The following is a 23,700-nucleotide window of genomic DNA, read 5'->3' on the forward strand; positions in this document are numbered from 1 at the left end:
TGTCACTCTTCTTTTACAGTACTGTGCAAAAGTCTTGAGCCGCCCATCACTTATTTATATTTTGATGCAGAAATTTAATACAAGGCAAAAAATTTGTACAAAGAAGTCTTTGTCTTGAATTCTTTGAACTCTTTCTTATATCGTATTTGAACATTTAGCCAATAACAGATAAGCATCACTCACTGACATTCAAAAATGTTGCTGATAGGCTGATATGTTTGCACAGTGCTGCCAGCCCTATTTCTTTATGTAATTTTCTTTGTAGAAATGATGCCACACTGCTTTCAATAATGTCTGGACTCTGATGGAGCTCCACTGTGTGTTTTGTATCCAGGTATGTTTTTACTGCATCAGCAGTGTGTTTCTGTCATGCTAAAAAATGATGATGCTTTTCAGATGGTTTTGCACTGTCGACCAAAATCTGACGGTACTTTTCTGCATTAATAACTCCATTACTTTTGACAGGCTCCCCAGCACCGCTGGTTGAATTCCAGCCCTTAAACTATGACAGAGCCTCCACCATGTTTTACAGATGGCTGTAAGCACTCACTGTTGTACCTCTCTCCTGACCTCCTCCAGACATACTTGCAATGATTCAGAGTAAAAGCTTTAAATTTGGATTCATCACTTCATCAGACCTGTTGCCACTGATTTTCAGTCCAGTTTTTGTGTAACTTGGCAGACCTCAGCTTTTCCTCCCTGTTTCCCTTCTTGACAGCCATGTTTCCACTGAGACCATTTCTAACAAGGCTTCAGTGAACGGTAATCAAGACTGGATCGACTGAAGAGCTCAAAGCTCGATCTTTCAGGTCTTGTCAGATTTCTTTTGTTTTTCTTAAAGACATGACTTTTAGTTTCTGTTCATTGGCTGTAGTTTGTTAGTTTTTTAAAGGCCTGCCAATTCTTCTTTTGTCCTCTACTTGCAGACCATGCAGTGATATGACAAGTTTTTGGCTTTGGTGTGAATCAACTTGTTTGATGGGTTTAGCAAATGGGTTTTTGCTAAACTGTCCAACACTAGTTCATGCTTTGAGTAAGGTGCATTTTTTTATGCTTGAACGATGCTTAACACACAAATAAAAAAAAAGACAAGCAAACAACATTCCTCTGAAAACGGTCAGCCGTGAAAAAGCAGCCAATGTCCAAAGAACATCTTCAGCAAAGGCCTTCAGAAAGAAATATTCCTTAAGACCACTTTAATAACAACAATTCCAGTTTGAGATTTTTGCACAGCACTGTAGCTCACAATCAAAAAATACCTATAGATATGGCTCCTAAAAAAAAAATAAATAAATACAATAACATGAAAATCAAAACAGCAGAAAACATCCCATTTTTACTACAGTTCATTCTCCTAAAGTCCTGCTTCCTGTAGTTGAGTCATCATTTGACTATTTTCTCAGCTGCTTCTAGAGATATTAAACCATCCTTTTACAAGCTAACTACTCTCAGTGATTGGTTTGACTTTGATGTGCCCATTTAAGGCTAATTAGAAACAGACAGATGGTGACAGTGTGCGTGAATCTGTGAATGCATTTGAAATAATATTTCAAGTCGATGAAAAATCAGCATTACGGGCATCAACGCTATCTCACTTACAAATATCAGTGGCATGTAGGGGAAGTGATTATGAATTACTGCCCATAAAGGCTCACAGCCGGAGAGTCTGCACTTCCTCTGACCCCAGCCTGCTCTTGCTCTGGTGGCCAGACCACTGAGAAGCTATTTTTTACTAGTCATCTGTCATGTAAAATGCCAGCGGGGGTAATCTATGCCAGGTTATCTGTAAAGCCAACTTATCTTTTTAATTAGTCTTTGCCAGCTACAGCATGAGCAACCCCGACCGAGAGACAGCACAAGGAAAATCTCTGCTCAAACGGATGGATAGCCAAAAGCTTGAGGCTTACAGCTAATGAGCAAACTAGCTGTTACAGACACTAAACACCCAACGAAAGACAATAAACTCATTTTTCAGACATTTGCGTGAATTAATATGTAAAAATAGAGCACCATGAGCTATCTAGCGAGTTGCCGAGCAGGAAGGGAAAACACAATGTGCATTGAAGATAGGAGAATTATTTCACAGATCAAAGGCACGAATCTTAACAGTGCTAGAGATTTAAGTCATTCAGTGGAAGAGAGCTCTGATTGCAATTCCTGTCACACAGAGAGAGAGCCTGCTCTGCCGTGTGTGTGTGTGTGTGTGTGTTTGTTTATATGCTGCTAATTGTGGCCCAGAGCAGAACAGAGCAGGCGAAGCTCTGATAAACAGTGAAGCTGAGCCCTCCAAGGCCCCTAACCTCTCACATCACCGGTCCCTGACAGCCCTTTTCTTCATGTGAAAAACCAGCTAAAATCAGCTCTAATTTCCTGCTTCTCTCTGAGTCAGTCCAGGAAGACTGTCTACTGATTTAGTTTAGGATTAGTAGAACATGATATATTTTAAAATGAGCACTTTAAATGATTAATGAAGGTCTCAGTCAGTGATCTAAGGAAGGCAAGTCAAGTTACAACAACTTTACACAGAAACTTTGACCACAATATTCCTGAAGCGCTAAAACTTTCAAACTATTTCCTTTACCTGGCCCTGCCCCCTACCGTATCCTGACTTGTGGCCCCCTATCACTTAGAAAATGGTAGCTGCTTGCTTGTTAATGTGAAAAAAATTTGGGAAACTAAGAAAAGAAGCCAAAAAGGAAGCGGACTCAGCTTTTCAACAACAAACAGAGCAGTGTAAAGTTTATGTTACAATCTGTGTGATGCATGCCATCATTCATTCAAGCATAATAAACCAATTTTTCTCTCTACAACACACATTTGTATTTCCATATTTCCCAAGACTGCAGTGTCTTACCCCTAATCCTAACCATCGCATGTTTATGTCAGACTAAAATAAATTGAAAACACAGTCAAACCTTATTCCTGAAGGTGCAGTTTTATTGTAAACAGATCTATCAGCATTTTTAATTGCCTGTTTAATTTTAAAACATTTACTACATCTGTAGATATTTGCTAGCTTCTTCACTTCTACTTCTATCAATCAGTAAGTAAAGCCATTGGCTAGAATGTGAAATGGGCATTACTGGAAGCTTAGTGGACCCACCAAGGAGCCCCTATTTTTTCATATGAGTTTTTACTCTCAAAGCATGAAGCTCATGCAACCAAACTGTACCTGAAGGAAGTGGAAAGCAGAATTTTGAGCTCTTTCAGAGAAACTACACGCAGCTACTGGTTTAAAAAAAATCACCCGAGTCAAAATCTTTTACTGAACATATCAACTCAGCAGACACAAACAAGTTCACCACAGCGGATACCAAAGAAAACAGGTTACCATTCACGAACTGTGCAGTGCTCATTGAGAAGGACAGAAGCCTCGACATTGACGGTTACTGGTAACCCACACACACACACACCAGTACCTGCTCTTTGAATCCCACCACCCACTGGAACACAAACACCACCAAGCAGAGAATGTTCCCTTTAAGGCAGAGAGAAAAGAAAAGGAACAAACACACATCAAAAGAGCACTTAAAACATGTGGCAATCCAAACTGGGCCTTCATCAAGTCAGCCAAGAGACAAGGAAATAAATACTGGCAGCCACCAGCCCTACCTCTCAGTCTCCTAGTAGATCCACCTATGGTACTGATTTCAAAATACTATGCCACCTTGTTCTCAAGTTATTCACAAGATTCTCAGAAAACTTCTGACTTTGACTGAGAAACACAGAATAATCGTTTGTCCAAGCATAACATGCTGGTGACCTTCAGTCCCAGCAAAACCCTCAGACAAAAACTGGTTCATCCCAAAACCGAGAAAAAACAAGCTGAGCAATGCTGTGAGGAGTCCTTGGACTAATACAAAGGAGAAACCAAACAACTTCACAGGTGTAAAACACTGGAGAACCACCTCTTCAGGACAGGACTCAGCTGTGTATTTGCACTTACAGGAAAGGGGAAACTCTTTTGAGGGCAAATATTTTCACATTTTGGGCAAAGAGGAGAAATGTCAGTTCAATTGTATTTATGTACCAGCGGTGCGTCCCTCCCACTATCACACTTGGCAACAGCAGGAAGGAAAAACTCCCTTCTAATAGGAAGAAACGTCAGGCAGAACCAAGCTCAGGGAGGAGCAGCCATCTGACACGACCAGCTGGGAGTTAGAAAAGGGAGACAGAACAAAAGACACACTGTAGAAGACAGGCAGAGATTAATAATACCTAAGGATTAAATATGGAGTTGTGTATAAACACATAAAGGAGGCCATGTATGACCAACTATTACTAATCTATTCTGCATCCCTGAGATCCCATCCCAGGCAATTTAACCACCATTCCCATGTCAACCCATCTGACCTTAACAACTCACAATGACTCAATCATGTCCTATCCATCGTGACAATCCCATGAGAAGATAAACAACTTGGATTCCCATCATCTTTTAGAAGAAAAGAAGTCTTTCTAGTGAGAGGTAACTTCACCAGCACCTAAACCAGTCCTGGTGCCTTCAACTCAAACACAGACATCATGGAGAAGCACAAACTCGTGTTGGTTGCTCTCCTCACATTTGGAAATCCCACTTGGTGCAACTTATAAAATGCTGATGACAAACTGCTGTTACTGAGGCTAGTAGGTAGTCACTGACCTCAGGGTTTAGAATACCAACCTTGGCCTTGTCAAGCTGTGCCTGAGCCTGTCGCTCTGCCTCTCTGCGGACTGCCTCCTTATCTTCCTCCAGGGACACATCGGAGTCTGATGGACGGCTGGTGTAGGAGTCGGCCGAACCCTGCAGAAGACACAAGGAGTAAAAACTCAGTGACACAACAGCACGGAAACACGAGCTTGTCCATTTGGTTTCACACTTTAAAAATGACCGGTTTTATCAGCCAAGACGTGCTGAGATTCTTAGCATCTTGAGGACACCGAGGAAAACGATTTGCTTTTCGCTCCCCACGCTCTTTGATGATACGTTAAACTTTGGAGATTGTGCAACTTAGAAATGTGCGAACACCCCCACACAGACTGACGTGTTAAACTCAAAGAAAGGATTCTCAGTTGATTTCATCAGATCCTGAGCACAAAGGAAGGCTGTGCTGGTCTAATCTACAGAAAATCATTGACACTTCTTCTTTTTCTGAGACAAAGTGCCAAAGGACACAAACTGTCTTTCTTACGATCACATCATAGCAGCTCTTTGTCTATACTTAGCTCTCTCTTAGCTGCTTGCCTGCAGATTTGTTGTCATCTTTCTGTGTCAAACACTGGGGGAAATGTTGAGGAACACCAGATCCTGGTATGTCTGTGTGATATGTGGTTGCCACAAATCTACTCATAAACATGCAGACTCACACATACCAGTGCACACAAGACTACCTAGCATACACTCCTGGGCACAGCGCATTGAGCGCATACCATTACACCAGAAGTTATATACAGCAAGTTGTTAGATGCTGAATGAAAACGCACGCATACAATAAATAATTACTGAAGATAAAGCAATGCTTGCATGCTTTAACACATAGTTAGAACACTCTGGTAAAGGAAAAGAAAAAGCAAAGTTTTCAGGCTTACTGAGTAAACTATCTAACAGATGGGCACGCTTTTTTTTCTACACTTAAAAAATGTTCACAGATACAACCATGAAAAAAATGGTTTCTGACATTTGGGAAAGTTATTAGAAGCATGAGAGGAAGAAATAAAACACATGACACGTTTTTTTTAGGTCAACCATTTGTTAAAAATTACCTTTATATGAATAGAACCTATTTTGGAACGCGTGTCATTCACAAGTAGATTAGCCACACCAAATCATGAGAGGGAGATTGTAGTTTCATGGGAGGAGATTGTGAAACAATCCAGAATGGAGTCTTATTCTCATAATTCATATTTAGAACAAATATAGCCCTGATTTTGATATTATAGCAGTTTTTTAGTTGTTTTAAAGCACCCTTCGTTGAAGCAGTGCAACACAAATCACTTCACAGCACATCAAACACAGCTGCATAGCAGCAGCAAACTGATCGTGGAAGCCACAACAAGCTGGAATATATAGTTTCTGATACACACATGTAAATTTAATTTTGATATAGCCACGCTCCTAACGTCAGCTGTCGTGGACATTTGGAAATGTTGTCAAAATCAGTTAAAGTATAGAAAAAAAAAAATCAACCAGTGAGAAGCAGAATAAGCTGCTATATATAGATTTTTTTCTTTGAAATTATACTCTTCTATTCCATAATTTATTAAATAATGCATTCATAAAATGTGTTAATTTGGATTTGATTTTGATATATACTAAACATGAAATTAGTAGCCACATTTATGCTGGCATAAATCCGGACGTACAGATGAAAAACACAAATATGAGATAAAAAGTTTTGTTATCTTATTTGTGGGTATTAAAAAAATATTGCGCTTGCAGATCAACATCAAATCTGTTCCAGTTTCAGGTAATTATCAGGGTATATGATAAAACGGGGTTTTTTCTTAACTAAGTGAAGACAGCATGAGTCTTATCCTTACCTGCACGCTTCTCTGACACCCACACAAGGTCTTTCATTCATCTCACTGCACCATTACACTCTGTTTCTGTCTGAGCTAAAAATAGCCTCCCTCACTCTGTGCCTGATTAGAATTATCCAGCCATCACATACATATGAAGGATGATCGTGCCTCCTCTCCACTTACGCTATAGTAAAGAGACGAGTTTTGTTGCTGTTGATAAAACAAGGTTATTAAAATTTATCTCCTCCATCTACGACAAAGCCCTTCTTTACATCAATCACCTCTCTGTTTCTCATCCCTCTCACCTGAAATAAACAGCTCATTTTAAACTACGTTAATTAGCTAGATTGTATTGGCTGTATTGGCTTCTTTTGCTTTCAATCCACCTGTGGTTTTCAAAACATTTTTACCTACAGTATAAATTACTTCTTTGGAAAATGCTGCTCCTTATCATGGCCTATAACTATTATTTAATGCACATAAACCTTTTTTTTTTTTACTTGAAAAGTGCAGGTGAGCATACCTGGACTGCTATCATTACTCAGGTCACGATTAAAGATGAAGCGTGATCGAGAACACCGTCCCAGTAGGTCAGAGGGAGGTGATATGGAGCTCTGCCCAGAATCTGACAGCCATAACTGATAACAGCACCCAGCTTCTCATCATCACCAGGCAATACATAACAATGCCAGAGTGACCCCAGCACTGCTGACTGATAGATGGATGCATGAAGGAAGCACAGACGCACAAAACACAAGTGCACGCACACAGAACACACTGATTTTCATGATGTAAGCACACTCAAAAGTCCCCTTACACAGGCATCGGAGCTCTTGACACGACCTCCTTTGGCTCGTTTCAGCAAGCGGATCCAGGTGGCCTTCATCAGCCACACTGGTCATTCAGGGTCCTGAGCCACTGCCCCCCTGCTTCTACTACAATTACACCTGACTGCACTGCTGTGGTCACCTTGCAGCTACCGTCACTGCTCTGGCTACAGGTACATTCAACACTGTGGCTACATCGACAGCTGGTTCCTGTTACACCTTGGCTGTAAGTGCTACCTTCATCTCTCGATAAATGAATTGCTTTAGAGCTTCCTGTTTTTCTGCAGCTCCAGCTAGCTCGGCTGCTGTCTGTAGAGCCACAGCTCCTGCCCCCTCTGCTGCTGCTGCTGTTGCCAAAGATGGGGAATCCACAGGAGCTCTCTGCCCCGCGCATAATCTCAGCAGCTCTCTCCCCGTCTGCCCCAGTCTCCTTGATAGCCGGAGTGCTCAGTCTGCCGCTGCAGGTGCTGAGGCTGACTCCCGGTGTGAGTCAGGTTGCAGTGATGCTTCTCATCCTCTCCTTAAAGCTCTGGCTCCAGCCTTGTTGTCCTCCACTGTAGACTCCCTGTGCTGCTGCTCCATAAGCGATGGGTAAAAGCGGTTTATCTACATGAGTCCCGGTGTGGCTGCATGTGACCGACTCTCCTCCTGATACTAATGAAGCTGCTGCTGCTGCCTTTAAGGTGCTGGAAGCTCTCCCTTTCTCATTCTGTGTCTCAGCCTGTCAGTATTTGTCTTGCTCACTCCCCTTCACAAGCCCTCCTGTACTACTTCAGTGATTCTGCCTCTCTATCTCTGTCTCTACCCACCCCTTCTCCTCCTCTTCCTCCTCCTCCTCCTCTGTCACTCCTCTCTTATTTTTTTCCTTCAGTTACCCCTCACAGTCAGTCCATCTGCTCCTTGTGTCTCTGCAGTGACCAGTGCTGGGCAGTGCGTGCGCTATATGGACACTGTTTATGTGCCAACCGTGCACCGTGCTGTCTTCTATGTGCAAACGCACTACATTCACACTGTGATATGAGCTGTTTATAGCTGCTGAAACTGATGTCACCTCATAATTTTTTCAGGAAGGATCCAAAGTACAAGTCAGAATGCAAACGAATCATTAAAACTGCATCTTTAATTACTTTCATATCTATTCTTGCATTATCTCTCCAACTTTTCGTTGTACTCCCTCCTCTGGAAAAGCAAAATGCTGCTGGTTTTATCAACAACAACAAAAACCCAAACAAAAGAAAACAAAAACAAAAACAATGCAGTCCTAAAACCCAACATGGATATTTCACAATGATGTAATGAAAAGAGAAAAGAAGCACATTTTTGCATGGAAGAAACCAGCCAGTTACCATTTCAACACATCAGTGCAACACATCAGAACAAACACTCAAGAATTTCAACACGAGCAAAGCAAAAAAAGCTAAACAAAACTGTTGGTAGAGCTGGAAGTTATCATATGATCAACTGACAGAAAATAAACTGCTCTGGCCGTCAGTTCTTTATTTTCATTTCAAAGCAAAAATGCCAGAAATTTGTTGTTATCAGCTTTTTAATTGTGGGTATTTTCTGCATCATTGTTACTTCAAGGTCAGCTGCTCAGGGAGTCCCTAAAAGAAGCTTTGCCTTTGAACCACTTGGCTTTTTATTTAAGAAATTAGAGGAATTAAGGAGCAGGCTTGTAGATAATCATGCTGAACATGTCGATGTTCATATTTCCTGTGAGTCTAAAAAACAAAACAAAATAGATTTAAAAAACAAACAAACAGTGTTTTCAACATTAATGAAACAAGTGCAGCGTGTTTTCTCTGTATAACTTCTTGTCTGAGGTGTTTTTGTACACACTTTCTAAAGATCAATATCTGTGGACTTTAAACTGCGGAGCAAATGCCCACCTTGGACATTTTATAGAAAGAAAATAAGAAGAATAATTAGCATTGCACTGTATGCATTATGCTGAAATAAGTTTAATATACTGTATCTTTTTTAATTATGTCTTCTTCCCTCTGCTCTCAGCAGCAGGGATTGTGAGGTGAAAGCTGCTCTAAATCCTCTCCTGTCAGATCAGTGCTGATTCATTACATGTGAGCAGAGCACTGCAAAGCCACAAAGGACAAATGAGAATAATTACAACGTTAATTAAAAATTTCCCATCCTCATATAGGACTAGCAGAAGTTAAACCCTGCAGAAGGATTATTCAGAATGATTTTTTTTTTGCTCTGCTGACACATGATGTGTGTCAGTGTGACCTGTCAGGAGACTGTGCTCATTTGAGTCAGGGGTCAAATTGTGGGACGAGTGATTTAAACTGGCCAGTGAAGCAACTCCCTGAGGAGCACTAACTGTAGGTCTCTGAATGACACGCTAATCATTGGTGTTTATCAAAAGCAACAAATGACAGGAATCCATTTACTTTAGGTCTTTTCAATACAGGCACTTCGTGACACTCTGTACACAAAGGAAAACGCTGAAGGATAATTAATGTAATTTTATATTGTTAAGGCCAATTATCTTAATCTTAATCTTATCTGATTATAGTTTAGAACCAAATGAACAGAAAGGGTGGACAAAACAAAAGCCAGTGCACAGTCAGAGTTAAAAGAAAAGGTGTCATGAGAACCTTCGTAACATGACATATCCTCAAATGCAGCAGTTCAGTAGACCAGTCCACAGCACTATGAAATCATGCGAGGGTCACATATGTTTTGTTCTGGTGGCTTGACACTGGCCCGCAGAGCTCTAAGGGCAGGGCACAGATGCTCTGAACGTGGAGCTGTGGAGCCCGGGGAGGAGGCTGGTGGAGTTGTGAAGGCTGCGCTCTGATGGAAACTTGCAGCGACAGAACAAGCCTCCGGCTGCCCGACACGCCTGACCTGTGATACTGACAGCACTGTGTCACCACACACAGGACACTAATAATAATCTAACAGCAGTATGGTGTCGCTCTGATCCATAAGGAGAAGTACTCTCTTTCTATCTGGGCTCACCCAGCAGATTGGGTGAGCACGTCACCATCAAAAGGAGATGAAAATTCGGTGTACCGCTAACAAACATCTGAGCGAGCGCAGCAGTTTGATGCTCTGCAAAAAGCCACATATCACATCACATTTGCCACCAAATATGATACGAGACACTTGAGTACTAAATAGCATTGCTTGAGGAAGTGAAATGCTAGTACTGTGCCGAGACTATTCCCAACAGGTCAAGTATTTTCATTTATGCTGCGAGTTGTCACAACACAGACTAGAATGGTTTTCAAAAATTGCTACCGACATCTATGTTTCCCACAAGAAGTATCCAGTATCCAATTAGGTCCTGACATCATATCAAGTGCAAAAATGAGACTGAAATTCAAAATGCTTACTGAAATGAAATCATCAGTTCTTGGTCAACTTGTGCCAGAAAATTTAATACAGAGATTTAGAGCTGCTTAAATGGCTTTAGACTCGGGACAGAGAACAGGTTTCGTTTCAGGGGTGGCTGTTTAAAAGCAGCACACAGAATGGGCAAAAGTGGAGGTGGGGAATTGAGAGGTCCTTAGATATCTACATCACCTTTATTGATTTATTTAGACCGAGGTACTTGCTGCAAGACCGCCACTGACCTCTACATGGAGCGACAGGATGGAGATCATTACACTAGAACATACAAATCACAGTGGAAATATCCACAGTGAAAGAGGAAGCTGACTCAGTTGTTGCTGCCTCTTATATCTGACACAATCACTTACGCTGGGTGAAGCCATTACACCAGGGAATCTCTTCATGATCCGAGAGCTTCTATTTTCATTTTTAGAGTCTGCTGCTACTACTCTATACAGTACATGTCCACTATGGAAAAAAAGAGAGCTTTAGCCATGCAGAACATGGAGTCTATTTAAGCAGGCTATAAAGTGCTCACGCTGGCCTTTTTTTAGTCAGTTTTACCAGTTTTACTCTCGATTCTTTCTCTGCGACCTAACTCAAGCTCAGCACTGCACTCTCACTCATGTCTGCACTCATGTCCCTTGTTCTTGTGGTTTCCTAAATATCCTCTCGCATTCCTTTTTCCTGTTTGCACTTTATTTCACCTTTTCCCATTCATTCTGAATCCATCCTGACCTCTTACTCTGCTTCTTTTATCTCTCATCTCTCTCTCTCTTGAGATTTTCAGCGGCTTGTGTTTCCTTGACTCTGTTGCTGAAGGATGAAGAGAATTGTCATGTGCCTTCAGTGACTCATCAACAGCTGGCAAAGCACTGTGCTGGTATTTGTTTTGTTTATTTTGGGCCCTTCATCCCACTTTACAACGACTTTGTCACAGTTCTGGATTATTAATGTGTTTGCTTCTTGCCATATGAGTTATTTCTATCTTTTAGTACTTCCACTGATGGCTATTTAATTGTATATATGCAGATTAGTGAAATAACGATAGTGAGACCACTCATTATGCCAGTTTAAATCTCAGTTGGGTGAGACCGACAGCATTTTGTGATGAACTGCTTGTTGCAGCTAAAGGTGCATCTACCCAGGCTCATTTATTCATCTGCCAGGCTTTTTTTTTTTTAAACCTAGCACTAATTGCATATTTTGCTGATGGGATAATGTGGCAATTGTGTAAGATATAGTTGTGAATATATCCAATCAGAAATGAGTAACAAACACTTAAAAGTTGGAGGGCAAGGGGGCACTGCTGATCCTAAAGAGCAAAGCCAAGATAAAAGTTATTTAAAGAAGGAATCAAAAATCAGCAGTTTATTGTGCAGTCTGCTAACTTAACAAACAAATAACCACTACATAAATTCTAAGATGCAGCATACAATCACTGTAAAACTGAGATACTGTGGTCAGTATACCGTACTGTAACTCATATCCTGCTGAAGAAGGAAGATTACTGCTCATGCCAAGCCATCTACAGCTCAGGCACACAGACTGTAGTTGACTACAGTGGGCTGACAATAGGCTGAGCGAGTGTGCTTGCAGTTTCAAGCTTGGCATGACTCATTCTTGGCTGGAACCAAAGCTTCTTTTCCCAGCCATCTGTCCATCACTGCCACTTCACTCAAAGCCACTACACAAAGTCAATTAAATCATCGTTCCACAAACAGCGTCTCCTTCATCAAACGAAGACAATGGGAGCAGACATGACAGCCAAGTGTGAGCGATGTGTGACCGCTACAAGGAATGGTTACTAATATTTAACACAGAACACAGGAATGACTGCAAAGTGAGCAGGAAAGTTAGACAGAAACAGACTCCTGCTACATTTGTAACAGACAACGAAAGTGTGCATGAAAGAAATAAGGAGAGAGACAGAAATGGGGGAGGACTAATGATCTCTCTGCCATTGCAAAAGAGGGATTGGCTGCATGGACGTCAAGGTGACACTGACAGGCCTCTGAGAAAGTGTTTACCCAGCATTCCATGTGCCAGTGCATTAGATAAGTGCACCATCCCATCGAGGTGATGGACCCACTGGCTGTCGATTACATGACAGGATCCCGGAGTGCACCATGATTAAAGGCTAGTTAGAAACTTGGTAAGAAGCCTCGTGGCAGGTTGCTTTGAGAGGAGGTATGCATTTCAAACATGCATTTATTTACTGGCCTTTGATCACTGGTCACATAAAGTAAGACCAAAACATTGATAAACTTTAGAATAATGAAAGGAAAACATATAAAAGGGAAACTTTTGAACTATTCAACTGTAACTAATATCAGACATCACTACTGAATAAGATAACTAACCAAAACAGGGAGGAATCAGCAAGAAAGAGTACACTGGAAATTATCCTTGATTATTTTTAATGATTGGTTACTTGAAAACAAGATAAGAAGAACAACATAACAGTTGCTGCAGCCGTAGCTCAGTGGGTACATAAGGTCATCTACTAATCGGAAGTTTGGTCATTTGATCCCTGGCTGCTCCAAGTATCCTTCAATAAGAAACTGAATCCCGAGTTGCTCTCAGATGCATTCATCGGAGTGTGAATGTTAGATAGAATGAACTTGGATAATGTGTTACTGCACTAACGTCTTGATGCATGCTCAATCATCCAGGTAAGCAAATCTCCAAAGGTTGATTCTGTTCATCTGGACGTAGCGTTTTAAGTGGGAGAAACATTTCGTCACTCATCCAAGTGACTTTCTCCCACTGGAAACGCTGCGTCCAGATGAACAGAATCAACCTTTGGAGTGTTATTGCACTAAATTAAGTAACTATATTGCAGTTACAACTGTGCCGTGACTTGTTTTAAAAGGTTTCTTTAGGTATCTGCATGCTGGGACGATTCACTCAAGCTGCAATCAGCTGATTACATTTCATGTGGCAGAGGAGGAAAATGGTAGTGCGATCTACAGGAGATCTGGACATTACTTGCATTTTTATTGCATTATACTGCTAACACAATTATGGCTCTTTGCAAGACTCTGCAAACACATCATGCTAACATAAATGTTGCCAAGAACCCAGGAAGCTGAGTGCATGCTGACCTAAGACCAGCAGCCAGAGCATGAACTTCAACAGGTAACAAAGATGAGCAGTCAGACTTTTCTACCTGTTCACCTTTCTAAAGTAGAATCACTTTAAAGATCGCTTTGAAGTCACTTTTCGACTTTGCTTTGCGTAGTCGGGTTTGTATTCATACGTAAACACTAAAAGGAAGCTCATATGTGTGTCCTCATTAAAATAAGGATTTGTGTTGGTATGTGGGAGTGTGTAGCCTCAGGTTTATATTGTTAACTGGTAAAAAAAAAAGAAAAAGTAATGACTAATGTGTAACAATATTTTTCTGCATAACAACCTGACACATTGTTGCTAAATGAAAAGTTTGTATGCACCATGTATGGCTATTTTATTGAATTCAGTCTCCATCAAACAACTGACTGCTAAAACCTGCAATTGAAACTTTATGATGCAAGTCAGAGTAGTTGTCTTTCTTTGCTACAGACTTCTTTAATCTGTCCACTCCACCAAGTTGACTGCTTTGTCCTCATTGAGATATTAAACAAAAGAAGGACAAGCCAATCAGAACCATGGGCGAGATTAACACCGTCATCAAACAGTTCAAGCTACACACCATAAAACAGACATTTTAAACAGCCAGTGTTAGCTAAAAATACGTCAGCATTTTTAATACAACTTATAGAAACTGGGTAAAAGTTCTCAGTGAAATGAAAGAGCTTTTGTAGTTATAATCACAGTCACACAAATAAAACAATCACACACTACAAATATATCAAAGTCAGAGTAGATTCAGTAGACTTCAAACAAATTTTAGTACAACTTAAAGAGAACTTACATTTACCTAAAGGACTACCTGGCAAGGCTGATGTTAGTTTCAGGGGTCTCTAGAGACTAGCTGTAGAAAACCAGATACCCACCGAGTCAGAGTAGACAGTGTCAGACTCGAGATGGAAGTGAAATATAACGACTTGACATTTCCGTCTGATAACAGGCCAACAGCTCCCCATAAACCCATACTCATTTATCCTTATTAGGCACTGTTCTGTGCTCAGCTGTTATGACTACATGACTTACAAATGAACATGTACTGTTGGGATGTTTGCTCCAATTCTGCTGCACTGTTTCTATAACACTACAGCAAGACAAATGCAGAGTAACAGGTCCCCTACAACTGCAGATTATGTGCTAATCCCTTTCCTGCAGTAAATTTTTACCTACAACCAGCAGCAAACGTCCTTTGAGAGAAATTGGTCTCATTAGCAGTGAATCCCCTCACAGCAAGATCTAGTTTCTTCCTCCCTCTTCACACTCTGGTTCCTTTGTGAAGAAACAGCATCACCGTATGAAATATCTGATAAGGGGGATACGGTAAAAAGGACTGAGGGCTGCTCTGTGCTGCTATTTTTTACTTGCATCATCAATATTTTGACAGTTTCCTGGTGTACAAAGCAGACGCATGATTGATGAGACCTGGCTTAGAGAGCAGCACGAGCTGCTAACCATCTTCAGTGGTGTAAAACAAATCATACTACAACTGGCACTGTGCACAAGTATAGTATTTCAGCCTCATTTATTTTACCGACAAATGATATACTCTGGACCGATTTCCGAAAAACTGACCTGTTGGGAACAAATTGGGATTTCCCAACCACTTCTGAGTTAAAGAAAACAAAAAAACCTCCCTTCAAACCTCCCTACTTTAGTCTGCTATATATACAGAGCCCCCAACCCTACATACACACAGGATTAGTGAAAAGCTCTAATTTATTAAAAATAAACCCTGAATATGTATTCAACTCTATAAAGGGTGCAATTTACCTTTAGTGCAGTGGAACAACTGGCTGATGGTAATTCTACAATATTTCCCTGTATATGATAAACACACTTTGTCCTTTGCAATGTTCTGACCTATTATCTTCCAAACAGCTCTTCATAATCAGGCCTGTAAACTCACCTATCCACAGCTCTCAGTGGCACACAGAAATTCACACACTAACACTTACACGCTTGGAAAAGATGGTGCTGCTTGATAAGCCAAGTCGAGTGGAGGCAGTCGTAGAGAGTGGGTTCAGTCAGTCAAAAGGGCTAGGTTCACACCACAACCCGTGAACACGCACCTCGTGTAATCAAGCAAATGCTTCTCTGTGGGTGTGTGAAGACAACCAACTTGCTAATCAGATAGTTTATCATATAGCTACAAGTCATCCACAAAGTCAGAACATGGACCCAACGAACATATGCACAGAGTAAGAATGAATAATAAACACACACTTTCCCAGCAGAGCGTTGCTTAACGTTGCTGCTGGGAAAGTGTTAGTCCTGGAATCCATGTGGATGGGAGCATTTTCTCTCTAGCACACCACAGCACAAAAACTGCTCAAGGAAGATGACAAAAACTCAACATGATGACACTGCAGTCAAAACCCTTGAGATCCCAAGCTGAGTGAGCATCCATAAATGTGCTAGAACAAGCCCGAGCCATGTAGTCCCCACCCCACTGGCTACAAACCCTAAAGGAGCCCCTACTAGATGTCCTAGTGCCAGTGACCTCCACAGGTCCTGTGTTTATCAGACTAGATCTGATTTGACAGCTCAGTATAAAGAAGGGGATTTAAATGTTGCAGCTATGATTTATTTGCTTTAGTTAACCTGGTTTGGCACACCAAAGGAAAGTCTCTAAAAATCCCTTTGGTTTTCTGCATCATCCATGCAAAATGTAATCTATATGATTTTGTTCCAACTTCTTTAAAACAGATTGTTTACTGTTGTGTGTAATTTTTTTTAAACTTTACATCTAATTTTTTTATACTTGAAGCGTTTCATCAAATGGAAATATTTTCATTGTCTTTAAATTCAACCTGATAAATTTTGTACTGTTGAGGTGTTTGGCTTCTACACCAGTATCTGAAATGAAGCTCCTGGGGTCTAAACCCTGCTTGTTAGGATGTGTGTTATCAAACTGGTATTTTATTTATGACAACCACTGCCAAAAAGCAGACTTTAAAGGTTTCTGTAATCATTTCATTCACCCGTACAAAGACATGAAGCACACACAACCAGAACAGTAAATATTTGAGATACTAACTAGAAAGTCTCTTGGACATGACATTCACTCATTTATACTCTTTAAGAACCTCTTTTTGAAACAAAACATTCAGGCTGAGCCTAGGTATGTGCTCTCTACCGGTCTCTGTATATAAAAACCTACCTCTTCCTGGCTGTTGACTTTCTTTCCCTCTCCCCATTTGTTAAACACCATCTCATTTCCTCACTACAGGCTAGCAGTGGTCGTGCAGCGGTGCTCACAAATTCATACTGGTTGCTCACATGAGTCTCTTTGTCTTAAGAGCATGCTGCATGAGAGTTAGCATGTGCAACTTGAGAAAGAGCCTCACTAACTTTCTGTTGAAGCACCAGTGGAGTAAAATATCACTTATGTGTGATGATACCCCTTTAAATATCACATTGATATCTTCCATTCTCCAACAAGAACCTCCCTCTTTGTCTAAAGTAAAGAAGAAGCTAGGCTCAGAAAAGGACACGGCAGAAAGCATGTTTATACAAACTTACCAGATCTGACTCCTCACTGCCAGAGTGATACATTTCTGCCCAGTTGACTGCTATTGCTGTTCAGCCGGGCTGGGAGAAAATCTCCTCAGCTGCTGCCCATCTTCTCACGGAGTACAGGAACTCCTACCAGCCTGACTGCTTCACTCCTACAAATCCCCTTGTCTTGGCTCCAGAGCTTTGCTTCTGTAGCCTGAGCAGCGAAAGTTGGATCTGGAGGAGAAAGTTAGCTCCTCTCAGTCCTTCTTTGGCCTACTTTAGTCCCTGAGAGGCAGAGAAAAGACAAGCGTCGTTCCCACGCTGCGAGAGCACTCCTTTGGAGCGCTGCGGCCGTCCTCCAGCCCCAAAAACAAGCCCCCGTGCCCCTCTCCCCTCCCACACACACACTCTCTGTCTCAAACGCACACACACACACACATACAGCTAGTTAGGAAGTAAGATCTCCGACTGAAAGGGCCGGCCTGAAAATTCCAGAAAGCACCAAAAGCAGCTGCAGAAGCTTTTTATGTCTGTGTGTGAGTGTGTGATCTGGGAAGTTTACATGTGTTCCACTTCGCCTTCAAGAGGTTACACTCGGTAGAGACAAAGGCTTAAAGGGCTTGAACTTTAGTCTAAACACATGTTGCTTAGAAAACGTCAGGAAGCGATTACGTTCGCGACATCGACAGAATGCTATATTTGCTTTCATCATCAGTGGGAAAAAAGTGGGAAATTTTCCGTTTGGTCTTTTAATGACACAAAAGTAAGGTAAAAAAAAAACAAACCCAACTCTTACATGTCTGACATTATAGCCATGTAAACTGGCATTTAAAACTGCAGCGGTTACTCTAAAGAAACTCAGATCCATCTCTTTATGATCAGAGCCAGTGACGAAGCTGTGATGTGTGCTTTTTCATCACATTGCTGTTACGTCAGATCGTACACAGGCTGAGATGTTCAGTAATCTAATAGTGGTAAAACATGACTCAACACGTGACGTAAAAGCTTAGTCATAGTTTGCAAAATAAACCTTTAACTAATCTTAATTTTCTGGTTACAAAAAGGGGAGCAACAACAGGGGAATGCAGCACAGTCAGTGGAAAAATACAAACTGAAAAGCACAGATGAGAAGTGAGTAAGCAGTTGTGCCATTTAATGTCCAACCTGGATGATTATACAAGCTCTGAGCTTCATTTGACAATCTGGTAAACCCAGATTTGTATTTTTTTCCCTTTTTGATGGAGAGAAAATGTTGTTTTGGGCAGCCCAGCCTAAATCCTAGATTATATTGTGAATATTTGGTTTGATCAGGGTTAACCCCTTTCTGAGGATTATCATTCAGGGTGTTTGCTCGGCACGTGACACACCGTGGTATAGTCATCCTCATGTCACTGCAACAGTGGTTTTAAGCTCTATTTCTTTTATTTGGAGCTGAACTCCACTGTTGTGTAATATAAAATCATTTAAAAAATGCGTCTTGACTCTTTCAATTGTGTCACTCTTCATGAATCAGTATGTGTATCATGGGAGGGTTACTAAGCATGTAAGTATGATTGGTTTTTATACTATTTTTGTATTGACTATGTCGCCTTACTAAACAGATGTTTGTACATTTTTCTGGCCCCTTGACAAAGAAAAAAGATTTTTGTCCCTTAGGTAATAAAAGTGTTACAAAGTACATTTTCTAATAGTCTTGACCAGTGTTTTCCAAAGATTTTCCAAAATTAGAGTAACATAATTCAAAAATAATTAATTGTTACAGTTTACTGGAAAAATAGTTGCAAATTTAAATGTTTGTGATATGAGGGGGATTACATTAAAATGTATCCTTCAGGGAAAAGGTTATATGTAAAATAAAACATTTATTCTATGGGTTTTTTTTTCTGACTGTGTGGAAATGTGCACTCTCTGTTAGTCCAGTCCAGTCACCTTGTTTTTAAGCTCCTAGTCCTTCATTAAATGTGAACAACATGTCCTCATCAAGGGCAGGATGGCGACTCTATGTACAGACAGGCTTCATTCAATCGGCAGCATGAGCTCAAATTTTGATGGTCGGTTTTGATATTTTCTTTGATCTCTGATACTTTTTTGCCTTCAAAGTAGCACCGGTTCTTTTTGCTTCACTTGTGTACAATCTGTAAGATCTTTAAGGCCTTTGGCCCACATTTTACACAGTTGCAGGACTTCCTGTTCTTCCCCAATGTTTCTGTGTGGCTGTATGTTTGGAGTTACTGTCATGCATGATGAATTAGAAGCAGAGCAGAAGCCTTCCTGGTGGTACAGTATGACAGACACGAATCTAGAGTATCTCAAACCTTTGCACATTAATATTTTCAGATCTAACCTAAACCCTGTTGATGGCAACATGAGGTCAAGGTGAGAAGGTGAAAGGCAGACTAATTAAGCTAAATGCTAGAGGCAAAAACCTTAACATGCTGAGCGTGATGACATTTGATCAGAAAGTGTGATACCGTGTCTCTGAACGTGTACCAAAAGTGACTTCTGCATGTAAAATCCGCTACATACTGCCAAAAATTCACAATAATCAGGGTATATTCTGCAAACTCTAAATAAAAAGAGATTTTTAAGATCCTACTAAATTAAAGTAATGCATAAAAATGACAGCATGTTTATCGAGCGATGAGGCTCCAGCCAACCCTGCCAAGATTTTATGCTTAGGCCAGTGAAGTTTATTTAAATGTGTAATCGTGTAATCGATGTCAAATTAATAAAGTTACAGTTCAGATTAGTTGTTTTATTTTGCTATAAAGTAAATATAGCACAACGTAATAGCATTCTTCACTGCCAGCAGGCATCACTATGATTATCAGCTCGGGATTTGACAGATCAATGTCTTCTGCTTCTGCCACAGAAATGAGTGCCGGCATTGCCTTTGGCTTATTGATCAGTATACATGCACACAATGACGTCAGCAGGCTCTCACACTGACAAGTACATAAAGGCCAAAAAGGATAGCTTACAAAACCAGCATACAGTAATTGGACCATGGGAGAGGAATCAATATAACATCCCAATTTCATTCACTTTTGAAAAAAAAAAAAGACAATACCAACAGCTGTTTCCTTTCATAGTTAAAAAAAGAGTCACCTTGTGGAGGCTGACCTGATTTGATGAAGCTGCGATCTTTCGCGTATATTAATATTCAAAACCATCTGTTTTATTTGACCTTGTGCTGCTCTTTTGCAAAGGTGCTGATTTAAAATTGAGTCTGAATGAAGAACATTTAATTTGAACGTGTTTCCTTTAACACTGAGCAGCTCATGGGAATTTCCTTCCAATGTGCCCAGCTGGATATTTAGACCAGCGGTCCCCAACCCCCGGGCCTCGGACCGGTACCGGTCCGTGAGTCATTTGGTACCGGGCTGCGAGAGTTGAGGCTCAGGTGTGAAATGTATGGTTTTCAGGGTTTTTATCGGTTTTCAGCGTTATTTTGTTATCGTTTTTATCGTTAACTCGGTTTTCCTGGGTCTTTTCACGTGTGTTATAAATAAATCTTTTTTTCGGTACCGGTACTAGTTTTATTTTGTTGTATTTATCCGCGACACCTTAAAGGCCGGTCCGTGAAAATAATGTTGGGCATAAACCGGTCCGTGGTGCAAAAAAGGTTGGAGACCGCCGATTTAGACTGACACTGTTGCAGAAGTGTACAAACAAAAAGGGGTTTCAATGGGGGTTATGTGTCTAATTATTTAATTTGGCGAGGTGCATTTGCTTTCAAGCTTGAGATTAAAGCCTTTTTAAAAAATAAAAAAGGCGATGCTTCATAAAAGCCTAATTAAGAAAAATTGTGCACTTCACTTATTGCAAAATATATAAGACTTCAGTTTGGCGCTTCCATTTCAGCACACAAAGATGGAAATAGTTGCCAGGACTCTTTAGCACATGAAGGTGATGGAGATCGAACCATCGACCTTTTGATTAATGGACAACAAGCTCTACTACCTGAAACCAAGACATTAAAAGCGTTCCAAGCTTTAAATATGGTAGAAGGCCAAATATACTATATATCCAGATTGGTAATGAAGAGGAGAAACCATTTTATATACTGGGACACCATTTGTTTACCAGTGGAGGCTTAGTGCCTCTTCTTCAAGTTTTTAAAAATGGCGATTGCCATTATCAAAAATGTTATTTTGAGTATTCATCATGTTGGTGAGAGTGCTATATAATATCACTCCAAAATCTCCACACCTGTCAACCTGTAATACTCCTCAAACCCTAAAGTAACCCTGCTTCTTTAGCTTGTCCCTCATCTATCATACCTACAGTATCATCTGGGTGCTAACAGACTTTGTGATTTAAGAACTACATTGAAGATGATGGGATGTAACCACTTGAAAAAATTTCTAGGAAGCTATTAGAAAATTTACTGAAGCTTAGTGATTATGCATAATTCATTACCAAGCGTGGTCTTTACATCTCACTATTTTTAGATCAGCCTCCCTCTGCTCCAAGCATCTTCAGAGGAAGAGAAGAAACGAAGATTCAGTTTTGCAATTCAAGCAAGTCAGATGAGAGCAGTTCGATGTATCGGGTTAAGCGAACGGATCACACCTGTGTACACTCAGTAACAGGATAGTCTCTCGAGGCACCGGACCACCAAACCAGGAGTGGGCAGTTTTCATGCTAGTGTGACTTCACACTTGCTACCACTCTCAAAGTAAATAGCCCAAAACACAACCTCTCAGCACTGCCGCACGCACTTGCAAGTGATGAAGCACTCAGGTTCATGAGTTAATCCGCCTTATATCAATACAACATCATAACACTGAAGACATCATAAACAAGAGACAAAGCAATAGCAGACACTGACGATAATTGATTGATTATGACCGAGGCGTATCGCCAGAGATGGAGACAATCACTAACAACATGAACAGTGTTTTGTTTTCTGTCAAAAGTGCGATCATAACAAGGCATACAAATGATGTTTAGCAAACTTTAATAGACCACTAATGGGCTAAAATACACTACAATTAGATCACTGAGGAAATGTCAGACAGGCCCCTCCTAAGGGCGACTGCCCTGCCAAGAATGCTATTATATAAATGAAACTCTCCAAGAGGCTTTCAAGAACTGCTAAATGAATCCTTTTGTCTATAAAAAAAATCCCCGTACAAAAAATCTACCATTTACTTTAATTTGATTTTCTTACCCTACTTTCACAAGAACATATTTACTGTACTCAGATGATCCTGCAAAGTCTTGAGACAATCAGCAGTTATTGCATAAATTCACATGTAGTCAAATGCTTGAATTTTAAAGGTTTTGGATCCAAATTCAGCACTCATGTTTGTTTTTTTAGCTGATTTGTTAGACAGAAATAAAATCAATGTGTTTATAACTTTTTTGTCCCAAGTTAGATGAAAAGCTTGATATCAGTCCTGTGTCTGTATAAAAAATATAAAGCTGGAGCCAGAATCGGGTCAACTTAGGCCTCGACTTGACTACTGTAATAGTTTTTATTCAGGTTCAGCTGCTTAGCCAACCGCAGCTGGTCCTAAATGCTGTGGCACGCTTCATAACTGGCATATGCAAGCAAGACTACATATCACCTATATTAGCATCCCTGCACTGACTGCCAATCAGTTCCTGAATTGAGTTTATTTAATGCCTTGAATGCATTCCAGAGGTTGGCACAATTTTACACCTCTGATCTTTTAAGTTTGCGCATTCCCGCCTAGATCACTGAGGTCTGCTGAGCAAATGATCTTTAAATCTAGTTTAAAGCACAGAAGATATCTGTGCTGCTCAAAAACTCTGGAACAACCTATTTCTTCATCAGGAACTCGGCAACATTAGACACTTTAAGCTGCTTGAAAACTGCAATAAGAATGAGATGTGAATACTTTGACTTTCTCTGATTCTTTTCGTAAACCGTCATTTTGTCCTATTTTTTTATGTTATTTGATTATATTAGATGTGCAGCTCTTTGTCCAAAGCTGTTGTTCTTAAATGTGCTATAGAAATAAACTTGACTTGTCTGCAAACACTCGTCACAATAGTAGCCTAGGGCTAGTAAAACTTGTGCTTCATCATTGCAGACAACACGTTTCAAAATCTGCAACTTTTACTTTGAAGGCAAACTTCTGCTTCTTCTTTGTGTCACACTTTTCACAGTTTATCTAGTTTGCAAGTGTTTGCAGACAAGTTGGTGTCTTTCAAGCAAACTACAGGCAACCTGGGTCTTAGTTTAAACGCATAATCTTAAAAAGAGGGAGCAACTACTTGCTGTCTACCCCCAGCACTCCTAAAATTCACTAATTAAGACATTATATCTTTTTTTGGGTTAATTTCTTTAATTTAATACATGCAAGTGGTAACCTACAAATACCTACAAATGAATCCTTATCAAGAAATTACAGTA

At 40.5% G+C, this 23,700-nt stretch overlaps 1 protein-coding gene across 7 annotated transcripts in view; it reads right to left on the minus strand.

The window, feature by feature from the left end:
* cacnb2a (calcium channel, voltage-dependent, beta 2a) overlaps positions 1–23,700 on the minus strand; it is a 68,197-nt gene that overhangs the window by 17,690 nt on the left and 26,807 nt on the right. For 4 of the 7 annotated variants that reach the window (XM_040043803.1, XM_040043805.1, XM_040043806.1 and 1 more), the window contains exon 3: positions 4,664–4,783. In XM_040043803.1, coding sequence (XP_039899737.1) covers positions 4,664–4,783 — 120 coding nt within the window. Of the gene's footprint in view, positions 1–4,663; positions 4,784–7,318; positions 8,117–17,336; positions 17,678–23,700 lie in introns of those variants that run through there. The other 3 variants (XM_040043807.1, XM_040043804.1, XM_040043808.1) reach the window with 3 other exon arrangements.

This window comes from Simochromis diagramma, unplaced genomic scaffold (assembly GCF_900408965.1).
Source record: "Simochromis diagramma unplaced genomic scaffold, fSimDia1.1 OVJJ01000602.1, whole genome shotgun sequence".
NCBI lineage: Eukaryota > Metazoa > Chordata > Actinopteri > Cichliformes > Cichlidae > Simochromis > Simochromis diagramma.